Source organism: Sinocyclocheilus rhinocerous, unplaced genomic scaffold (genome assembly GCF_001515625.1).
Source record: "Sinocyclocheilus rhinocerous isolate Xijiao unplaced genomic scaffold, SAMN03320098_v1.1 scaffold1234, whole genome shotgun sequence".
Classification (NCBI taxonomy): Eukaryota; Metazoa; Chordata; class Actinopteri; order Cypriniformes; family Cyprinidae; genus Sinocyclocheilus; species Sinocyclocheilus rhinocerous.
Genome location: NW_015656153.1, coordinates 1,301,100 through 1,325,252, shown reverse-complemented (window position 1 = coordinate 1,325,252; position 24,153 = coordinate 1,301,100). Strand labels below are relative to the sequence as shown.

Below are 24,153 nucleotides of genomic sequence, written 5' to 3'. Positions count from 1 at the left end.
CACACACATATATATATATATATATATATACACACACACACATACATACATACACACAAAGAAAGGTAACTAAAGTATTCACTCAAAAAGTTTGCTAATACTCTTTTTTTTTAATAATAATTTATTTTATATTATATAATTATTTTTAAAAATTATTTATAAAAAAATATTATAAAAAAATAAAAAATAAAGGTAATATCAGCATTCACTCCAAGAGGTTGATAATTCTACAATTTGGTAAAAGAAGAAATAAAAATGTCTTATATAATGTAAAATCATTAAGCATTGTAGCCCTTCAAAATCATGAGATGTTTAAGCAGTTAAAATGTTGATATAACCTTTATGGAATTGAATATCAGAGCAAGTAAGTGAGCAAATATATCACGCACTTGCAAGATTACAAGTCTCGAACAACCATCAAAGTGAAATAACCTATCCCACATTTCATGTAGGCTCTCATTATTTATTACCACCAAAGATGAAATATATAATTGAGCCAATATAGTGCACATGCGACGTTTTCTGTTTGATGAATTGCCGTTTATTTTGAAATGCCGGAAATGTTTAACATACCGGCACGTTTTAGCACCTGACTTATTGCCGTCTGGCTTTATTTATGTAGTGCGCTGAGTGCTGGTGTGTTCATATGACTTTGCTGTACACTTTACAGATTGTGGATGCGGGGGCAGCGTGCCACAAGCTACCCATCCATCTCCTGACAGGCCTCAGATCCAGGAGTGTACACTTCATTTTTTCCTCTACCCATCCCTCTCGCGCCTTTCACTAGCAATAATCACATGCTAACTAGGCAGAAGGGCAGCGGCAGCTAAACAGAGGAGACGTAATCAGCTCCGCCACATCTGCAAAGAGCCGCGACCCCGCGGAGCTATGACAGATTACAGGACTCCGTTGCGGCCACACAATGCATTTGATCTGTCTGATCAGTGTGGACGATTTCCGGGATGGTTCTCGCCCCATGGCCGTACGCCCGTCTGTCATTGTTACTCACGCCCGGTCTGAGAGACATAATATACAGTGAAATTGCTCATATCGACTTATGGCCATTACCAGTTTCGCAAGAAGCTCTGCCACTCAGCATTGCCCCTTTTGATTTATATCCATCCGCCGCTGATCTTCTCTGACTTTAATCTAAATAAAGACTCCTGAGAAAACTTGCCAAGGAAAGTCCATCTCTGGGCAAACGGTTAATTCCGTCTGACATTGATGTGCTGAAACGCATATAAACGCCTTGACGGACCAGATTAAACAATGCTCTGCACGTCATAGCTGAGGGTTCTCAAAAGGCCAGCGTATTTTCCTCTTGATACGCCACGTAATTTAAAACCAGTATATTCACAAGTACTGCAAGACGTGCCGCCCATGTCCTATAGAAGTCAACTCCAAGAGCTTAAAGCTGCAAAGACTCTAATTTCCTGTCAACACTTTGGGGTGATTTATTCGCCACTCATGGCCTCCGGTGCCTGTGGACAGTGAGCTGGGGAAAGGTGGAAGCTCTTCTTGCCTCCATCCACCTTGTTTCACCTTCACTTGCGCTGCCAATCAGTCTCCATCACTCTGGGTGGCATGAGAAGCTCTGAAAGGTCAGCTGACCCGCTGCCAGCTCCCCTGCCAGAGCCAGAGGGCAGCCTGATAGCAGCGCTGATGTCTCCTCTGCTAGAGATTTACTCCTGTGCTTCGGTAAATTTTTTTCAAAGCACACCTTTATCTACAAAGATAAACATCTGTTTGACATTCTTGATATTTCAATTTAGAATTTGAAATGTATATTTTTTTATGTGAAAAGCAATGAGCAATAGACGTGATTCTATTTGCAACTGCAGCTTACAACAACAAGAAGTGAGGACTTGGAGTCTATTTGTGTTAAAAACTGTATTACTAAACATATACTGTGAAAGCGAGCTGCCTACAGGCCTTTATTATCCTGCATGATCTTTTTTTTTCTCACACAGATAGTTTGACTCCAGGCAGCCAGCTACCCTTCGCCAACCCCACCACCCCACCCCAGTTTTAGTGGTCCTCTGGCTCAAGGGGCCCTGGGCCACGGGCTGGCTGGCCTACTTATCTTTGGGTGGGGTGAAGTTCACGCAGGGTGATGAGGCATGTGCACATTCGGGTTAAGAGCTTGAGACTCGGCAGCTCTTGGCCAAAACAAATGTCCCCGGAGAACGAGCGTCTGCCACAGAGCAAGCCTCTGCGATCGAAATGGCACGGCCAAGGCCTAGACCCTTGTGGAAGCTCTAATTGTGCGTGAAAATGTTCATTAACTTGTGGGATTCTCACAAACTTCGAACAGCCAAAGTCAACATATAAACAGCCACAAGAGCACAGTTTTAGATCGCTTCCCACAGGAGCTGCAGTGTTATAAACAATGCTGTTCAATAAATAAGAGGATATTGTTGAGTAAATGAAAAAAATTTTAGATATGATGTTGCTACTTTCTTGTCTATTTCTGCTCTTTCAATGAAAATTGTGCCAAATGATATTAAGCAGAATTAACAGGTGCATGTCTCTGAGCAACTTTGAAATGAATCAGTTGAGCGATCTATTCTAATCAACCCTCTACATTGCGAACAAAAACAATAGAAGTCTATGTAATGTCCCCATTTAGATAGCTAAGTAAACGTGTGTGTGTGTGTGTGTGTGTGTGTAAAATAGTATATCAGTCTGACGAGTAAACAAAAAAATTTACTAGCCAATGGCGATTATATTGCCAAGGTGTGCATAGAGGGTTGCTAATGATGCACTTATGATGCACAAATGATGTGTTTGTCTTCTGCAAGAATCAGTGTTTAAGGCTGGAATGCACTACACGACTTTTGGTTTGGTTTTACCCCGATTCAGAGTTTGGAGCCACTCTGCAGATTTGAGCTGACAGATTCACAGAAAATCGCGTAGTGTATGATGGTCACAGATTTTTTTTAGCTTCAGGCTATGATTCCATTCAGTCAGAGGATATCAAACATGTTTGATATTTTCAGCCGATTCTAGAACACACATTGTCTTCATTTGTCAAGTGTCTCCTGGCATCAAGGCACACATTTCTGCATGAGTTTGTTGTGATCGGAACAACTTTAAAATCTAGATTCTCAGTCGTTTAGTGTATGATGGCCAGTTTTCCTCTGTGACTACTTACAAAATCGGTAAGTTTTTACAAAATCTGTTCAGATTTTAAAAGTCGTGTAGTGTATTCCAGCCATTAGTGAATCCATTGATGAAATGATTCAGTGAATCACTCATAAGTCACTTGTTCGGCTTGTGAATGAATCAATGTTCGTTTTCAAACTAATGAGTTCATTTAACAATTAAATTACTCACTTATAAAGCCACTAACTGGCAACCTGCAGAGAGACTCTTTTAAAAAATCCCCACTACTAATGTACAGACTGCCAGTCTGTCTGGAACATGTAAACACAACAGTCCTAATGCTGTTGGATTGCATATCAGGGCTCTTGAAGCACCCTCAGCCAAACAAATTCAAGGACTGGAACTAACTATTGTATAAATACATATTCCAGACTTTATGGTTCTACTCACTAGTTTAGAAACTGCATGAAAACACATTGTCATTTCAGAAAATATATAGAATCAATTGATTATGGTTTTATTTCAACTTCTATATAAGAAGCTAAAGGGGAAAATAAGTTTTCAAGATGCATAACTCAGTTCTGTTTGACCCAAGCAAAGTCCTGTCTCTGCTTGGCATCACAGCAGCTTTTTAAATTGTAACTAAACACGAAACCTGAAAGTGAAAGCAGACAAAACAAAGTCTGTGACATGGATTCCACAAAATGGACAAGCTAATGATGTCCACTCCACTTCACTAGCGAAGAACTGCATCAAAAGACTCCCAACCTTTATATGCAAGAACAAGAAGTTTTAAACATTCATAAGAGCGTGTTTTGTCATGACAGGCACCTGACACACATTGATATGATAATTCAGATTTACGTTGAGGAGCGGCTGTAATCACTGTTCCTCCTTGGCATTTACATTTTCAACTTTCCCTCTTCGACGACTCTTTTTATGTGTCGAGACCTGTCGAGGCTCGTCAGCTACGCTGTGATACGTTCACGGTTTTGAACTGACGTGCAAAGAGAGACAAAAAGAACACTGTTGTACTTTTCCTCCCAGCCGAGTCTTATGCCGCTCGATACTTGCTTGATCTCAATTACAGCCCACAACTTCAGAGAGACAAATTAGCCACAATAAGCAGCGCAACAAACAACTGACAGAAGCCCACTGTCGCTCCTCATCCTCATCCAAGCGGGCAGCATAAAAGGCATATCACTCTTCTCTAGCTTCTCCTCCTCTGTTGCTCTCACGCTCCTTTTAAAGTAATGACTACGGACAAGCACCTACAGATCAACTCCTCTTTTTTTTTTCCCTGAAGCCTTTCTAAACGCTGTAATGTTGTATTCCGTTTGAGTGTTGCTTTTTTCCTCTGCTCTCTTTATCTTAGAGTTTCTTTTGACTATAGAGGCTTCCTCAACAGGCAGCAGGAAGACAGCTACCTGACAGGGTGCTTAATTATTTGGCGGCCTGCATTTGACAAAACTATACTGGCAGTCAGTAGCGGAGTTAAAGACAACAAATAATCCCAAACTGACCCTAAGGGAATGCAAAAGTAATGTGAAAATGATTATAGTAAAAATCAAAGTGCACAGTCTTATTAGGCTTATATTTGCAAGAAAAAGGAAGAAGCAATGACACATGAGAGACATACAACATGCAAAACTAATGCAACGTATGGATGGGTCTGGATGGTCAACTAGTCCAGTGAATTTTAACCAGGGGTAAGCTGCTTTAAGGGAGAACTTGGAAAGACTGATTTTGCTTTGTTAAACCTATAAAACAGAAATTGGCTCAAAATAAAAATTTTAGGAGTATCAATATAATAAAATGTATTAATCCATACAAATTTAAATGATCACAGGTATTTTACAGTACCATAACTTATTCAATTAATTAATACAAATTACAATTAATAAAGTTAAAATTCTTTATTTTGGGAGCACCTTAACATTTTCACTTTCTTATTAAAGAAATTCAATAGGCTGCAATAAGTGTTGAAAGAAACACATTTTAGTTTGGTGTTGACAATTCAAGTAGGCTAAATAAGACAAAAAGGTTTGGGAAACACTGGACTAGTTGATCACTGAGGTTGACAAGTTTATGCTGATTTTTTAGTACTTTGTAATGAATTTACAGGATTTCTTAGCATATAGCCTTTAAATAGGATAAACAGACAGACATTCAGCATAAATTCAAGCATAAACAGGCTAGACAATCTTTTATTGCACAAACTATCATAATTTGTATATATCATGCATAATCTGCATATCTCTATTTTTTGTAAGGAGTATAATATATATTACTACTAGAGTCAGAGTTATTTATCCTCTGTGTTTAATTTCTGTCATGTAACTTATTAAAACATCCCTAAGAAATGCATTTGGTGTCTGACCGTAATTCAGCCAAAAGAACAACTACCTCATTAATTGTTCAAGTAACCCACTAACTAGTCGATTTTGAAAATATGTCATTTTACAGTCAAAAGGTCTATTTGTCACTTTTATGAAGGGCAGATGCATAACGCATTAACATCACTGTTGCACAGTTACACACAATTAATTTTTTTATGTTGAATGTTTTTCATAATCATATTCAAGGGACAGTTCCGTACCTGTGAAAAAAGCTTGCCAGAAACCAGGTACTTAGAGACTGTGTCAGTAATAGTCGTCAGTAAGTAGACCACCATGAAGAGTTAAGGCTGAAAATAGGCTAATTTTGTCCCAAGAATACAGTGGCCGGCCTGCAGTTTAAATTCCTAATGGGCACAGAAAATATCTTATATAGTCCAGTAAGTCAAGGCTGTCACAGGAAGGGAACATATTACCTCTGAATTTGTGGGAAGGATCTCATTATCATAATAATGTTTTCTGTCCCAGAAGTCAACCTGCTATTCATAATCTGAACGATTGCAGTTTAAAGCCATAATAATCACTACTATTGTAATGTAATACTCTCCACAGACAGACCACTCTGTTTCCTGATGATGGCCAAGTTTATCCTCTGCTCCTTCTCCTTTCACTTCAGACACCGAGATATAGGCAGCCATTTCCAAAGCTGAACAAAGCCAGAGAGCCAGTCCTAATGGGACTGACTGGTACTTTGTCTGTGCAAAGGGCTCTGAAAGCCGAGAATGAAACATGACCCAGCAATTCCACAGTTTTGTGCTCTTCATATTTGCATTGCTGCATTGGATGCGGATCATTCATTGAAAACAATGCAGAGGCAAAAGCAGCTGAACGTTTCTGACAGGAATGAAGCAGAAGCGACTGTCCTGGTGTGTGTGTGTGTGTGTGTGTTTGTTTTGATATGTATTCAGAGCAGGGTGTGTGAGGGGTTGACCTGCTCTCTTCCCCCTTCCTGCCCTCACAGCTGCAGGAAAGCAGATGTTTACCACTGCAATTAACGCCTTCTATTCATGCATCTTGTCCAAAGTGGAAATCTGTTGTGACATGGGTTCAGTGAGAACCTGCTGTGGGTTCTCCCGACACAATATTAATATCAATATTTTCCAGCGGCTAATTACCTCAAATATGAATGGATGGTGATTTAGTGTTGCCATGACACCTGACCAAGCTTATTATATTATATGATTTCTTCCTCCGTGCTAGAAAAACTATTCATCCCTACTGGCACCTAAGCAGCATATACTTTATTGTACAATATATATTCAAATAATTTTTATCACATCAAACTGATTTACCTCTGAAAAGTCATTTTAAAGACAAGAAATTAAAATTGACCATTTACATCATGAGGCATTTTCTATTGCAACAGGAAGTTGAGTTGTAACATATTATAAAATACACATAAGAGCTTGACCTTTTTTAAAAACATTTTTAAAAGTAAATTTTCGTTCTCTTTAATGCAATTTTCAACTTTTATTTTTTATTAATAGTCTTATTGAAGATAAACAAACAAACATTTTCCACTAACAACTTTTCTTTTCTGTTAACATAACCAAAAATGAAACAATACCATCACAACTATCCAAAAGTAATCCAAACCTGATGGATAAAATCAAGCCCTGCCCTATTTCCCACTAAATATTCAGTTTGACTTTATAGTTGGATATCACATTATAAAGTTACATGCTGTTTCATGTTGTCGTGCATAGTATGTGACACATATAAATGACCACGGAAAGAATAAGAGAATAGAAACATGCTGCCTACCTGTAGAGCCATGTGTGTCCAGTGGCCTATGCTAATGTGACCTGCAGTCTTCATGCTTATGGAGACGTTTTGATTGCGGTGAATGCCATAGTGGATCTGAATGTCATCCTTGGAGACTGTCACCAGCAGCACTAGTCGGCCCACAGCGCTCTTTTCCATTAAAGTCCTGCACATTAGAAAAGCAAACATTAATTTTTGTTGAGAGCAAATTTAGGCACTCAAAACAAGCAACATAAAAGAATATCCAAAACAGGCCTACATTTACACTAAATATAATTTGGAATTGCATAAAGCATCTTCGTATAAAGCGCCTCATATTATTTCATATAGGAACAGTTAAAGACATTAGTAAGCAGTCAATACACCTTCAAAATATCGGCTATGAAAATCCAACAACCCTCTTTTACTGGGAAATTCCTTGCCATCTAAAATGAACATCAGTCTGACATTTATGCATGTTGTATCAATATTTTCCATTTGCCTTTTCTTGTTACTCGAAAACACCCTCATACACTGTCATATGAAACACCATTACAGACGTTTTACGGGAAACGGCAGCATTTACGAACACAGGCCACCGCATCCAATAAATCATAAAGCATTTGTACTCAGGTTGCGGCTGGCCCCGGAGTCAGAAAGATCTCACCTACAGCCAAGCTTTTGCTGCCTGCTCCACTTGCAATTAGGCCAGGCTTCTCCAGGGAAGGCAACGTTTTAGTATTCAATACGTCTACTAAGGCAAGTGTTCCAAAAAACTATGTCTGAGCGGTGTATATTTTTATGTCATATTACCATGGGGATCTTAGGCAGGTATTAAACACAGGCCAATTAATTCACTAACAGAATAAACACGCAAGCCTGTTGACTCTGCCTCGCGCCGCTTCAAGGAGAGAGTGCGACGGATGAACCGCCTTGACCGCACGGACTCGCTTATATATTTTTCAACAGTACACGCTTGTGGCTTTATCTCTCTTTTCATGCTCTGCACTTGATATAAAATGCTGAAACAGTTGTTCTTCTTCTACAGCCTCTCTGACTCCATCCTTTCATCCCATCACCCACTTTCAACTATATCATTTTCTGTGCTGTGGAAAAACAAAGTGGCCTTTGAGTTGATGCTTTTTTGCCAGAGCTCAGGAAACACTGTGGCAATTTCATTTCATTTATCTAAAACTGGCCACAGCTGGTCTTGCCGGAGCAGAGCAAACAGGGCTCAGAGCTTTTTCAACTTGGCAGGACTCCTCACAGAATGTGTTCCATGTACCAACACGCTTTCAAAGTGGAGATACAACAGAGGAAATGTCAGAAAATAAGGTGAGGACAACCAACAGCTGAGTGGGGATCAACTACACAGGAAAAGCTAGTTTGAATAAAACCAGCTATGGCAAGGCGAGCGGCCGAGCTAATCCATATCAGGTTTAGATCATACAGCGGTGTTCTAACAAGTCATTCTTTTCATGGAACGGAGCAGGCATTGAAACTGATCCGGCTGATTAAGTAAAATATTCACTCTCTAAGTGACAGAAACACTTACACTGCCTCTCTGATCTTCTTAAGGGAAAATTCTGGACGTGTGTCTACTTACATTACAGTGTCTTGCTCGAGTTTCAGCCACACCGTTAGAGTAAATGAGCTCGCTGGGCTGAAGCTTAAGAGTCGACGGGGAAGCCGGACAACCTCTCGAGGTCGGAAAGATGAAGCTGGTGGAATCAGCTTCTGCGCCTGGATGGTGGTCCTGTGCATCACCCTTCCAGCACGTGCCCACGCTTGTGGTGAGGACGTCAGTGTAGTCTGGCGTAGAGGAGCTATACGGAAACTCCTGGATGCAGAACTTCTGGATACAGGTGTGGAGATCCTCCTGAACCTGGCCGGCTTGACAGAAAGTACTTCTCTCAGGAATTCCACACGTAGCCCTCAACGGCGTGGTGCTGACAGATTTATATGCCCCAATGTTCTCAAGCCTGGGGAAGTTGCCCTAAGGGGCAACCAGGCCGAGGGAGGCATAAAAGCCTAGGGTGTACAGTAATAACATAGCACCTTTGTGCCCAAGGAGCCAATTCGTTGTTGGTGGCAAGGTTGCCTCCTGATGTAGTGATCTTAAATAAGTAATGATGGTCATGCCGGTGGTGACATTTTTAGAGTCCAGTGCCTTGGGTAAGGCAGCGCAGCTTAATGGCACAATGTCACAGAGGAGGCCAAAGCCTTCACATGATAGCTAGGATTTGGGCCCGTCAAAGTCCTGTAGAAAACGAAAGGGAGAAAGGAAAAGCAAAGTCATATGTGAAAACATATTTATGAAAAATATTATACCCTGACACCCTACCTGAGGCTCTTAGGATTCCACTTGATGCAAGAAAAGCTTAACAATTACTTTTTCCAGTGCATCTGAATTGCACTGAGCATGGTTTTATGTCAGTAACATCCACCCTGAATTCAAGTGGCATTGCAAAGAGGAGAATTATAATAACCTCTCTAAAACGGTGTACAGTGAAGACATAAAATGCATGCACTAGAGAGGTAAAAAAAAAAACAGATCAGGTTTTTAAAAACGCATTAATCCAGAGTAACAGTCTACAAGATTGATGATTGAGCAAGAGCTCAATTGTCGTCAACCTCGTTCACGTTACAATAGCAGCGGGCTATTTGCCAACATACATTCAACAGGTTGCTGGAGCCAAACTTATTGACTTTGTATCAGAATGAAGAAAACGAGCAAGAACATGAAAACCTGTGGGAAATTTTGTCCTCTTCAACCATGTGCCAATTATACAAATTATGCCAATCACAACGCACTGGATAGCTGGCCAATCAGAGCACACCTCACTTTTCAGACCTATGAGCTTTGTAAAAATCGACGCGTTTCAGAAAGGCGGGGCATAGAGGAGAAACAATAATGTACAGTATGTGGAAAATAATGTGTTTTTTGAACCTTAAACCGCATAAGCACATTTCATTACACCAAATACACAAAATAATGTTCTTTTTAGCAACATCATATGACCCCTTTAAAGGAATTTCTGTTGGTAACTTTCTCCTTGAGTGAGAAGTTGGCCTATTGTCTTTTTGTGCATCTACCTACCCGTCAACTATATTTAAGACCTTATTGATTATAACTTATCATTTGTAATATGTAAATATGTAATTCAGTGACTGTGGAATTTTGTCATTTTCCCGTCCGACACTTAACGGAAAGCTCTCGAGCAGCGGCTTGTTACTATGGTTACCTCCTCAGGCGAACGCGACTTTTGTTCCCGCGTCTATTTAGCATACTCTTACAAACTTTTGTGGAAACGATGTTTGAAAACGCTGTTGAAATAAATACATACATTTTTTAAAATTAGGCTGAATGAATGAATGAATGAATGAATGAATGATGCATTTATATAGCGCTGAACTAGGCTGAACCCCTCATAATGCGTAGCCTATACCCTGCACTTCCATGAACAAAAGCACAGACTGTTTTGAGTTTGAACGTCTTAATTAGTCTTCAATGAATAAAGAAATATGCCACATTAAACTAATTTAATACAGACAATATATAAACGAAATAGAGGCATTAAAGATCCATACGTGATACTGAAAACAATCTATATTCTTACCTCGGCGCATGATGCGTTCAAGGAGCGCCTGGCCACTCTGAGCAAAGCAGATTATGAGAGTTTGCCATCTGCTCCTCTCCAGAACTTGAGCGCTCGATCACTCTAAAAACTATTTACCGAAATGCTGATAAATAGTATACATGCACATATCCGCCACGAATAAAACCAAAACACCTGTTGGCATCATTGATCGGTCGCTGGAGGAAGATGTCAGCGTTACATTACGTCTCGATTTAACAAGTGGATCTCTTGGCTCAGGAACGCCACTCGACGTCGCTAAGCAACCAGGCACAGAGTTGCACATTCAGGTGCTGGACTCCGGGAGGGGAAAGCAGCACAAAGGATTAGAGAGGGGGGCTGAATGAATGCACTATATGGGGATGTCTGAGTATTTTTATGGTCCATGACGCAATGGCTCATACTGATGACTGGGATGGCATTACTTTGGCCAAATGTCGTATCCTACTTTGTGCGTCTTAAGCCTACTTGATATGGGCCTAAATAAAAAAAGCTTCGAAGCATCAGCGCAGTTTGTTGTAAAAGCCTCTCTGCTTCAAAAGCCTCGTTCGGCACATCCCTTATTATATGAATATTATATAAATTATATAAATATTATGTTATTTGGTATGTCTGACTTGAGAAGGCGCCGACGCACTGCTACCATCAAAGTACCGCGAGAGCATTCTGCGCAGCTTCTCGATGACGACACAGCCGTTTCATGATTGGTCGGATTCATCGATGACAACGGTGACGTGTGTTTATTTTTACACCTTCAGAGCCATGAATGCTAAAATCTTAATATTGTGTCATGTTTATCAAAATAAAACTAATTAAAAGTAAAAGCCTCTCTGCTTCAAAAGCCTCGTTCGGCACATCCCTTATTATATGAATATTATATAAATTATATAAATATTATGTTATTTGGTATGTCTGACTTGAGAAGGCGCCGACGCACTGCTACCATCAAAGTACCGCGAGAGCATTCTGCGCAGCTTCTCGATGACGACACAGCCGTTTCATGATTGGTCGGATTCATCGATGACAACGGTGACGTGTGTTTATTTTTACACCTTCAGAGCCATGAATGCTAAAATCTTAATATTGTGTCATGTTTATCAAAATAAAACTAATTAAAAAATTCGACCTCACTTATTGATATTTATTGGTATTAAATAGTATGTGTAGTAGCCTACATACTGAATGATAAGTGATCTTGCCGACAGTTTTATCCAGACGCAGGTCGAAAACATCTATTGAATGCAATGGACCTAGTGTAAACAAACGTTGGGCACTTTTGACATCCATTATAGTCCAGTGAAATCAGGTTATCAGATACAGCCTAGTGTCATGTTTATCAAAATAAAACTAATTAAAAAATTCGACCTCACTTATTGATATTTATTGGTATTAAATAGTATGTGTAGTAGCCTACATACTGAATGATAAGTGATCTTGCCGACAGTTTTATCCAGACGCAGGTCGAAAACATCTATTGAATGCAATGGACCTACTAGTGTAAACAAACGTTGGGCACTTTTGACATCCATTATAGTCCAGTGAAATCAGGTTATCAGATACAGCCTATGGACATTTTGCTGAATTTAAGAGATAACAAACCACACAAAAGAATAAAATATGATTCAAACAAAACTCTCATGTTATTTGAAACTATTTATTATCTATGCAAAATATATAAACAGTTGCAATTACTTTTGTAAACACAGACAGTCCTACCACTTTTTAATTAAGTGCTTCTAATGACCTTAAGCGGCTTAGCTCACTAGCCTAATAATCAATAAACCCCATCAGCTGTAGAAAGACTTTCTCTTTAATGTGTTCCTCTGAGGAACAGAAGCTAATTTCTGCTGCTATTAAAACACATGCTGGACCTGTTTACTGTACACAATCAGAGGGGCTTAGTGGATTTATATGTTTTTTTATGCTTAAAGGTTTGAATAAGTTTAAGAAATAGTCAACCCAAAAAAAGAAAATTCTGTCATCATCTACTCACCCTCATGTCATTCCAAGCATGTATTAATTTCTTTCTTCTGCTGAGATACTATGAAGAATGTTGATAACCAAAACTTGCTTTTTTGACTTCTGCTGTTATTTTTTTTTTATTATTTTTTTTTTTAGTCTAGTCAATACAATGGCTATCAATGGGAAACTGTGTAGTTACCAACATTTTTCAAAATATATCTTCTGTTGTGTTCCATAGAAGAAAGTCAGGATTTCAGGATACAGATTTTCAACAACATGAAGGTGAGTTAATGATGACTGAATTTGTATTTTTTTGTGTAGATGATCCCTTTAACCCTCAATTCTAATGATGTTGCATCCACTATGAGAAGTGTGGTAATAAAATATAAGGGTCATTTTAACAAGAAAACATATGCATTGCAATATCCTAAAAGCATATTTTGCATATCTTATTTATTCTCATGAGATTAAAATTTAGGATCAAAGCCAATGAAAGTATTTCCCAACACTGACTACTGTTTCATCATGTTTTCCTCTTCCTCTGGGCTGAAGTAGACATCAGGTTTGGATTTTAATCAAATCGATTTTTCTTAAGCCTCCTGTCTTGCAGCATCTGCTGCACACAAATGCTGAGAATGTTGAAATGAAGAGCGGTGTTAGAATTAGCCTTAGCATTATCTTAGCTTTTGTTCACAGAGATAGCATGCAAATGAGGCTAACACTGCTATCCTCTACATTCCAGTTACTCAGGAGACGAACCCTGGTAGTTTAACCCAGCTGTGCGCCAGGACTCTTCCACTAATTAATGAAGCTCAACAACTACAAACACAACACATTGTAGTGTTTCTATTAGACTTTTCCTGTCTTTTTTTTCTCCACTTAAATATGTGATGCAAAATTAAAAATCCACGCTGGACTGTTTCCCATATTGCCAAATTAACAAACCAACATACAAATTATTCCCATCGTCCCTGGCTTACTAAAGGGAATCCACTGGCATGCACCTTTTGACTGTTAAACTGGCATATGGTTTGTTTTACAATAAAATATGGGACATAAATTGTAACAAAGGCTGAAAGTCATATCTTGAGCTTTATGCTGCTGATGTGCAGTTCTGTGGTATTTTCCCCCAGGGTTCCATAGTGAAATCCCTGTCCTGCTGAGATACATATGATTATATTATCCTTTTACTCCCAGTGCAGGAAGAAAAACCTGCCACAGTTTGGCAAAGGGGTACAGATATCATTCCGGTTGTATTTTTCAGCACACCTCAGCAATTTGCTTGCTAAATCTGTGTTAAAAGTTGTTTTTGTGTAGCGTTATTCATTTATTACAGTGTTTTTATTGTTGTGTGGCACTCCACATCTCTCTATTTTACTATATTTAAAGACTTTGACACTGTTCTAGGTTTGAAGACATGGCAATTAAAATTGTTAAATGTATTTATTTAGCAGACCCTCAGAAAAAACCTTTAAATATTAGAATAGCATTTAGTTTGTTCAGATCAAAGTTGTATTTCTCACATACACAACAATTATTTATGGTACAAAAGCAGTGAAAAAATGCAGTCTATTTGTTCTGTTTTTTCTTGCGTTGAGAGTTGTTTTGTTTTCTTATTTTGTTCTTTGTTGCTTTGTTTACACTATGGTAAAAAGGCACTGAAATGTGCTGTCTACAGGTGCATCTCAATAAATTAGAATGTCGTGGAAAAGTTCATTTATTTCAGTAATTCAACTCAAATTGTGAAACTCGCGTATTAAATAAATTCAATGCACACAGACTGAAGTAGTTTAAGTCTTTGGCTCTTTTTTCTTTTGTTTTGTTAAGTTGGGTTTTGTTTAGTCTCGCTTTTTTTTTTTATTTTTTTTGTTCGTTAGTTTTTTTGTTTTACATTAAAGTACAAAGGCATTGAAATGTACTTTCTACCCCCTTGTTTTGTTTCGTTACATTGAGCTTTGTTGTGTTGGGATTTTGTTTTATTTATTTATTTAGTTATTTCTTTATTCCTTTGTTTACATTATGGTACAAAAACATTGAACTGTCCTGTCCACCCCAACCTCTTTTTTGTTTTGTTTTGTTTTGTGAGCTACTATTGGATTTTCAAAAACTTTCTCAAATACTTTTTTCATACTATATTGACACATCTAAATCTTAATCGAAATACTTTAATAATTGAGGACATGTGTACCGAGATTGTAAACAAGTTGCAGCGTGAAGTAGAGGGAGCAGAAAATGTGGGCAAAGTGCATTTCAAGACCGCTGTCGTGCTTGGAATCTCTGTTGCTGTCAGTGAAAAAGATGGACATAGAGGGACTGTGCCAGTGTATCATCTCTCAGATTGCTCCTCTCCTGTGTAGCGACATGGCTGTATATTGAGTTGTCAGATGTGACACTCCAGACACCCCATGCTGGCTCGGAGTAGGAACTGGAGATCACTGGGAAGTCAAGTCACAATGGGCTCTGGAGTGTTCGGTTGCTACACACACACACACACATACACATACACAGTCAGTCACTCAGCTCACTGCGCCACAGGGGGGTGAGATTTCAGCAGACACAAACACCAGCTCTGGTTGAAAGCATGGACCGAATTACAAGGAACTAAGGTAAAGCAGAGAAAATACAGAAGAAAATAAGAAATCTGTCAGAATTTAAGTTTATTATAAAAGTAAAAACAATAACAAAAATAATAATGTTAAATTTAAAGTACAATATCTATACATTTTGCTTGCTCTAGGATTCACTCCTAGAAATCGTTATATAAATTCACAAATTAGTTATTTATTGTGCTTTATGCTATTTTATGAAGGCCTCCCCTAAAGAGATCTCAAGTGCTACTAATTCAAACCCAGATGACACCCCAAACTATTTATAAAAGTGCACTAACCGAATTAATGGTTCATCGAATGTAGAGTAAAACATTTAAGTGCAAATAAACGTGCAAGTGTGACCCGCTAATGCTCTCAATGAGCCCGATGCCGTCTGATCCATTTTATCCCATGTATTAAGGAGATGGTGAACTTGCCTTTTACAGGGACGACAATTAATTGCTTTTGAGTGATCTACCAGTTACATTTAGTGTTAAGTAGTTCTAAAATTGAAAAAGGCTATTCTGCTGGAGATGAGTCATTATCTGCCTCAGTAGAACGGTGGAGACGTGGTGCGTGAAGAAACGAGTAAAAGAAGGGTTTAGATGGGAACTAATCCACTTTGCTAATAAGATGACTAATGAGATACTAAAATACTGGAATTTCTGATAGTTTTACATAATGTCTTATAAGAAGATATTTTGTTTACCTACTCTGTGCTTGTTTTTATAGTTGTGCTAATAAACCTACATTATGGTTGTGAAAGGCAAACATTAAAAACATTGGCTGTGAAAGATGGGATCTAAAACAGTAAATGGATAGTTCATCCAAAAATGAAAGTTCTGTCAATATTTACACTTATTTACACTTACTCATGTCGTTCCAAACATGTATGACTTACTTTCATCTGTGGAACACAAAAGAAGATATTTAGATATTTTGTAAAATGTTTCAGGTACATATATGGACAAATGTCCATATATTTATATGATTTATCAGAAAGCTATGGCATTTTTAAATAATAAAGTCTTATAATTTAAAAAAAAAGAAAAAGCATTAAAGCAAGGACATCAAAAATCATACTTGAAATTATCTGGAAGTTAACTTTAAAACATTTGGTTAACCATTCCTTGAACTCTCTATAAAGACCCAAGACTTCAGAGATCATCTGGTAGCTCCTTGCATCCGGGGTAAACAGGGTCTCAAGAGGGACAAGGCCAAAGCTGTCTTTTTTGCACATTGTCAGGAATCAGATCTACACACTTCCTTCTCTCTTTCTACACACACATATCAGGCCCGGTTATGTCTCTCGCAGAGACATAACCGGTGTCGAGGGAGCAGGAGACCCGTGAAAGGCCATTACCACAGTGTGGCCCAGACCATCAGCACACTAAGACCCAGGAGAGTGACCCTGCTCTCACACTGAGAAATAAATTGGGTGGACTCACTGACAAAAAGCCATCAGGGCCCAACTGCACACATTAGCACTTCACAGATGACGCCAAGCACACCCGTGCCACCAGTCGAACTTTGTTCCCATGGCACGTCGGGGACACCACAAAACATACAGTACCGCTCAAGAGACGCAGTAGTTTGGTATATGAAATGACCAGGAAGTTGGTCTATACTGCATTCAACTCTTCAGAACCTGCAGCTAAAGACAAGCAAAATGCATTTGGTTAGACTGAGAGTCTCCATTGACAATCAACATCCTTATAGACTGGTTAAATGAGTTGTTCAAATGAGCTGAATCAACCCAATTCTTGAACATTGTTACAACTTAATTCCATTTTGCTCAATCCGATTTTTGGACCTGAAATGGATTTTAAATGCAAAACAGATTTAAAAAAAAAAAATTATCTTTGAAAGTTTTTGAAAGTTAAAAAAAAGTGTTTGTTTAAAATGCAGTGACAGGAATCATGTTTAAATTTGGTCAGTACAATCAAGGTGTTCTGCAAATAATTTCATTTGAATGGAATTTCTGTCATCAATCAAACAGTCTTTATTTTTTTTGTTTTGGTCACATCTTATTTCCAGCACTGATGCCCCATTAAACATGCATGAACCCCTGACAATATACCTTGGCCACTCCTTTTTTTAATGTCAGTTCATACGGTTACCAGCATTAAATGGATGTGAGCAGGACAGAGGTCATTTCAAACAGACTTATCTAGATCAGCAGTTTAACTAATATGTCTAGAATAGATCAATTAATCTAAAATGAGCTTAACTTTGAACTAAAGCTTTATGGGGAACATCAAAATTCCCAATTGGACTATAAGGCACTTTCCCGCTCCGGTTCCAAATTGCACCGACGGGATGATCCATAAATTGACATAATGGAGAAATACAAATAGTCCGGCATATCCGCGCATATACCTCTGCGTAGCTTATACCAGGGCCTCCTCTGAGGGTCCAACATCAGTGAAAACCCAATTACAGCAGCTCCACATTGCAGCCGTATAACATGGAAGAGTAGAAAGAGTTAAAAGAGCCATTACAAATGCCATGGAGCACTTTTAGCGTCTCGCAAGGTTAATGATAACGGTACTTGGCAGCTGAAATGCTCAAGTAGCTTTTATTGTATCATAATAATGAATCAATGGCGTAAAGATAAAATAAAATAAATGAACTCCGAAGTCGATGAGTAAAATGTATGTGCCGCAGCACAAATAATAAAAAAAAAAAAGTGGGCCGCCAACGGGGCCCTCTTTAAGTAATATCTTATGATGTCATCTTCTTGAAAAATATTTGCCTGCAGGTCTTAAAGGCCTTAAACGCTTTTGCTACAGAACATTAAATGTCTCCCCACATTATATGATACATATTAGCTGCAGATGATTTTACACACAATGCTATCTTACTATATAGTGCTATATTTTCTTTCTTTTCAAGCCTATATACAGGAAAAGGCACTAAATAGCCTTGGTATTTGTCTTCTTTGTCAAATTTATTATGCAGCAGGGTGTAAAAACTGAGGTTTGCTATTTAGGTATCCTAAGTGCTTTCCTCTTGTTGATGTTTGTATCTCCTGCTCCTCATTTGGCCCGCCGAGTCTTATAGGAGAGACAGACTGGATGTGGGCAGACCAGGAGACTGTGCTGATGTTAGGACCGTTGTCTTACAGTACATCAATGTGTCTGCTGTAAAGCCTCAGGGCATAGCGGCTGATTACCCTCTGAGTGGACATGCCTCAAACGCTGCATCAAGTTGTCAAGAACTTTCTGCTCATCCACCATTTTTCTTCCCCTTTCCGACGCAATAATATTGTAACCGCGACAGAATGAAGAGTGGCTGCGTGAAGATGCCAGTGCAGGAAGAAAAAAAACTAAACAATGACAGACTGCTCTTGAGAGGAAAAAAAGTCAAGTAGCCAAGCAGACGGCTCTATTGCCTGGATACCAGCATACTGCTCATCAGCTATTATATTCATTACTCATATTCCATAAGTGTTTTTTTTCCCTATAGGAAAAGCAGGATATGAATAAATACAGACTACTTTGTCATTCCAATTTGTATCCAAATGTTACTTATGTGCCTAGCAGACACAAATAGTTATATGTATATATATATTTCTATTAATTTAAACTAAAAAATGAATGTGCAATGTTTTGACAAGAGTGTGATTGAGAGTTTCTGATTTGTAAAAACAGCTCATAATTCATAATAACCAAAATGGCACTAAAAGTACAGTACCTCTTCCCTCTCTCTATTTCTGTTTGATTTATATTGATGTTTTTGAATACCTCTTATGCTCACCAAGGTTGGAATTATTAGATCAAATATACAGTAAAAACAGTAATATTTAAGAAATTACTACAATTTAAAATGACTTATTTCTATTGTAATACATTTTTAAATTTAGTTTATTTCTGATGGCAAAAATTAACTTTCCGCAGTCATTACTCCAGTCTTCAATGTGACATTATCTTTCAGAAATGTTTTGAAAACAATTCTTATCAACGTTGAAAATGGTTATGCTGCTTAATATTTAAGTGAAAACTGTGTTATTTATTTTTTTCATGATTATTGGATGAACCGCATTTAATTGAAATCTTTGTAACATTATAAATGTCTTTACTGTACTTTTGATCAATTTAATACATCCTTACTAAATAAAAGTATTAATTCCCTTAAAAAATAGAATAAATATATATTTAACCTCGATTCTCATAATGTTTAACCCACAGTAGGCAGTCTACAGAGCACTAAAAATAATAAATAAATAAACAGATGAATGAATAAATAAATAAATCCACAATGAGTTAAGACTGAAAACATGTTCTCACACAGTAAAACACAGCCCGAGTCAAAACTGGAAGCATGTTTAATATTGCTCTACTATTATCCTGAAAGGCATAATTGGACTTACACATCTGAACTGATCGTAGTTACAGAATCATAGGTCTCTCTTTTTGCATTGAACAATATATACAATGTAAAATAAATACATTTACACAAATGGACATATTGTTTGGAGCACACTGTAATGATGCACATCACAAAAATATACAGTTAATAGTTTTACCGATAAAACTACAGACATGATTCTCACTACAGGTTGTTTCAGCAACTCCTGGGTTGAAATATATCATTATCATATTGATCACAGAAGCTTCTCAAATGCTCTTTTATTCTTTCCCCTTCCTCCTTCTGGATCTCGTCCTTTCCCACACCGGTTTCTGCATGAGACTGCCAGGAAGCCTAGATGCGTTTGGCAGACGCATCGATGCATGAATAAATACAACCAACACCTAACCTCTTCAACATTTAAAAATAGCAGTTGTTTGTATATCTGATCATCCTTAATCCTATTATCCTAGATTTTGCAAAATAGTCCAATAGATACAGCATTTGATCACTAATCGAATCACATTGTACAACAACTGTACGTCGTACCGTCATATTGCTTTAAATAAGAAAATATATCTAAAAAAAAGTCGTCGTGGGTACGGATAAATGACACTTTGATTTCTGTGCTGGATAGATGAGTGTTAAAAGACACAGTCAAATTGTCTTTAAATGGTTCGAGAGGTCTGGGTACCGATTTGTCCAAAATGACACAGTACATGTCATAAAAGTATTTTGCTTCTGTTTTGTTTTTTTCATTTTGTGCGCTAAAAGCAACTTGGAAAAATGCATATCTGAAAGACTGAGTGTAGTTTGGAACCGCTTGTTCTAGTTTTTCGTGAAATCTTACAACGCTGAACAGAATTATAAAGCTTGTCTAGTTTCACATCGCTTCATTTCCATCGTGATCACCTCAGAGTAAAGACAACACAAAAAAGAAACCAACCAAAGAAACCCCCAAACCCATGTTTTGACCATCTGATGAGTTGCCATGAGCAATAAGATCTAGAGTCACGTTACACTAACCTTTCCAAAGCACAATCTATTAAGAGTTTTGAATAGCTAATGATAGATACAGTGTATTTATAGAACAAGGCTGAGAAAAAGCAACTAAAAACCCTCGTTCCCAGTTTGCCTTAAAAAATGATCTGTTCTTTCGTCTTTTTTTTCGTCATTTTTATTAAGCACACAAAGTCAAAGTGATAGTTTTGAAAACCGATCTTACACCAAAACAAACAAAAATGTTTCTTCCCTTTGCAACCTTAAAGAGTCAAGATATATACCAATGGAGTTCAGCATGAAGGCCTTATGTACAGCATTTTGTTAAAAGAGAAGGAAAATCAGAAAAAGAGGGGAAAGAAAGAAAAAATGTACTATTTCAAAGCATTTGTCATCGTAACCTATGATATACAGTGTTAGTCTACAAGATAGGAGTTACACAGATGGTCTCTTGTACATATAATGCACCTCCTTTTAAATATTCACTTATATATCAGCATAGATTATATTGATCGTTGATCGGTTGATCTAGCGGTAACTAGGAAGAGTCTTTTTTCAAAAGGTTATTTGAGAACCCATCATCTTGCTCCTGAGGATTCATACATCCAGTATTGTCTCTAATTCTACCCTGCCTCTACAAAAATGAACCAAAACTAGAAAAGAAAAAACAGAGAGAAAATTAATGCATACTGAACAGTGAGACCTGCGATCACCATGGGTAGTACACTACATCTTTTGCGGAAAGGGAAAAAAAACAGATGTTTCAGAAAAACACAGCAGACATGAAACACCAAGAAGCTGAACTACATTTTTTTTTGTTCATTTTTCATTCTTTTTTTTTTTCTTTGATCTGTTCCAATAAAATGTCTTAGGTTAGATTTATAATCTGTTAATTTACAATATACAATGCTTAAGAATATTCAGAAAATACCCCATACTAATACTGACATATTTCTGATGAAGGCTGTGGATCGCTTGCTTTGATACTTGAGCCTCTCTGCTAAAAATGTCATTTGGAAGAAGATTACGTCACGTGTATGATATCTCTGGCGCTATTCCGCGTAAAAATCAGGACCGTCGTGAAAGTAAACCTGCGATGCTTCTCCATCTTTCCCTAAGTGCTATTTTGCTTAACAAAGTTCAAATACTGCTTTAGTATGAAAGAATGTCAATAGAATTTCGAGGCTGAAGTTAATATATATGCATATATAATTGGCTTGAGATAATGGTTATGGTCCTTCTGGCCATATCATGTATGTAATCTATCATTTTATGACAAGCACAGACAGAAAAGCGAAAGCTTCTGGAAATTCATTTTCCCAAGTAAGTGTGGCACTAAGAAAAAAAACAAACAAAACCAAAAACAAAATTGCATACATTTACACCTCCACTTTTTAAACATCTATTGCTTAGAGAAGATAGCAGGGGTTTGTCTTCATTACGCAACACGGTGGTCGGTAGAAAAACATAACGATCAATTATTAACATTATATGAAGAAACATCGTGTTTGATGACCGTACCATATATTTACATCCTTCAGTACAGTAAAAATACACTGGAATATAACATAATAAAATAAAGTCAATAAATAAATGAGTCTGTTCCTTGACCACTGCGATTCCTCTTTGCTCGGTATTGCATGAGAGACTAAAGCTTCGGCTATTCCCTGAAAAGATCGAAATGAAATCGGTAAAAGAGGCTAGACGTGTTTGGAAGACTTGAAAGAAAACGACAAGGGAGTGACACACGCATGATCAGTCCGCATGGCTACGTAATGGTGAGGAGCAGCTTCTTCAAAGACGTGAAAATCTCCGTTTGGCTATCGCGTTGTTAAACTGCTCCGAGGACCTCTAATGTAATACTGCACATAGTCACTACGTCACGATCTTATGGTAAAGAGGGTCGATCCCTAGATTCCTTCAGTGACATGGGAGCTGGACGGTACAGTTCGGGGAAAGTTTCGCTTGCTGGTGTCCACCGCGTGGACTTCCTTCCTTTGGCAGGGCTGGTCTTTTTCGGCTCCAGAATTTCTCTTTTGAAAATCAATCAAATGTCTCAATAGCACAAAAAAACTCAGCATCAGATTTTCGAGAAGAACAAGTCGACGGCTGGTTTCAAGTCCCACTGCTGAATAATGAAAGCAGTCATTTTTTACACTTCATATTTTTCTCAATAATCACATTTTAAATCATTCTTATATTTACGTATCATTGTCAGTAATTAGAAGTACCATTACGGTTATGTTTTAGTTATTATTTGTTAAAGTTTATAGACAAAGGTTTCACAAACAGTGGCAGAGAGTTAGTCAGTGTCTGCCCGGTGAAGGGGTGCAGTCAGTGACGTACCCCCTCCAGCTCTCTGTCGGTATAACGCGGTTACACCTTGGCCTCCAGCAGCTCCAGAAACAGTTTGTGCATGGGCACTTTGCCGTCCTGTTTGATGCTGTAGAAGTGCTGCACTGCCTTGGTGGACGTTTGCCGGAGCAGCGGTAGGGTCATGAGCAGCTTGCCGGCTCGGCGCGGGTCCTCTGCGTGCTGGCCCGCCTCGTAGTCCTGCAGGGCCTCGTGCAACACGTCCTGGAGCTTCTGCACGGCTTCCACGTCCTCTAAATGCATGGAATCTGGAAAAAAAATACAGAACAATGATGAGTGGCTTTAGAAATAAACACAAATTCAGTACAATACAACATATGCATGTTGGGCACTTTGCCGTCCTGTTTGATGCTGTAGAAGTGCTGCACTGCCTTGGTGGACGTTTGCCGGAGCAGCGGTAGGGTCATGAGCAGCTTGCCGGCTCGGCGCGGGTCCTCTGCGTGCTGGCCCGCCTCGTAGTCCTGCAGGGCCTCGTGCAACACGTCCTGGAGCTTCTGCACGGCTTCCACGTCCTCTAAATGCATGGAATCTGGAAAAAAAAACACAGAACAATGATGAGTTGCTTTAGAAATAACCACAAATTCAGTACAATACAACATATGCATGTCAATACTTTTTTCACTAAGACATGACCCAAGTGAAAATCAGTTTTGCAACTAGGACTGTCAAAATGGCTGAAAAACTAAATTCAAATTTTGTACTTAAATATTATCAAAATTTGAATTATATTCGAATTTACAATGCATAATTTCAGTTAGGGTGAAGAAAAGCTTTTGGCTTCTCTTCTGAGGCCACAAGAGAGCGCATCGAGCAAAATATTACTAATGCACGTTTATTCAAAGCACAAGACAACATGACTATCTGTGAAAAAAAGAGCATAATGTTTAAAATAATGTTTATAAACCAATTATAATTAATTAAGTTGCTTAGACAACTATAAACAATACAGCATCATGTATGTATGCATAGTTTAATACAAAGGGCGGAAAGCCAATCACA

The 24,153-nt window shown here is 38.2% G+C and overlaps 1 protein-coding gene and 1 pseudogene across 1 annotated transcript in view; both read right to left on the bottom strand.

Annotated features, from left to right (window-relative positions):
• Window positions 1-11,132, bottom strand: part of LOC107719499 (usherin-like) — a 236,590-nt pseudogene extending 225,458 nt beyond the window's left edge.
• An 8,627-nt stretch (window positions 11,133-19,759) lies between these two features.
• Window positions 19,760-24,153, bottom strand: part of LOC107719475 (estrogen-related receptor gamma-like) — a 99,079-nt gene continuing 94,685 nt past the window's right edge. Inside the window, exon 8 of the mRNA XM_016526893.1 lies at window positions 19,760-23,402. Within this exon, the coding sequence (XP_016382379.1) occupies window positions 23,158-23,402 (245 nt within the window). The 3' untranslated portion in view covers window positions 19,760-23,157. The remainder of the gene's footprint in view (window positions 23,403-24,153) is intronic.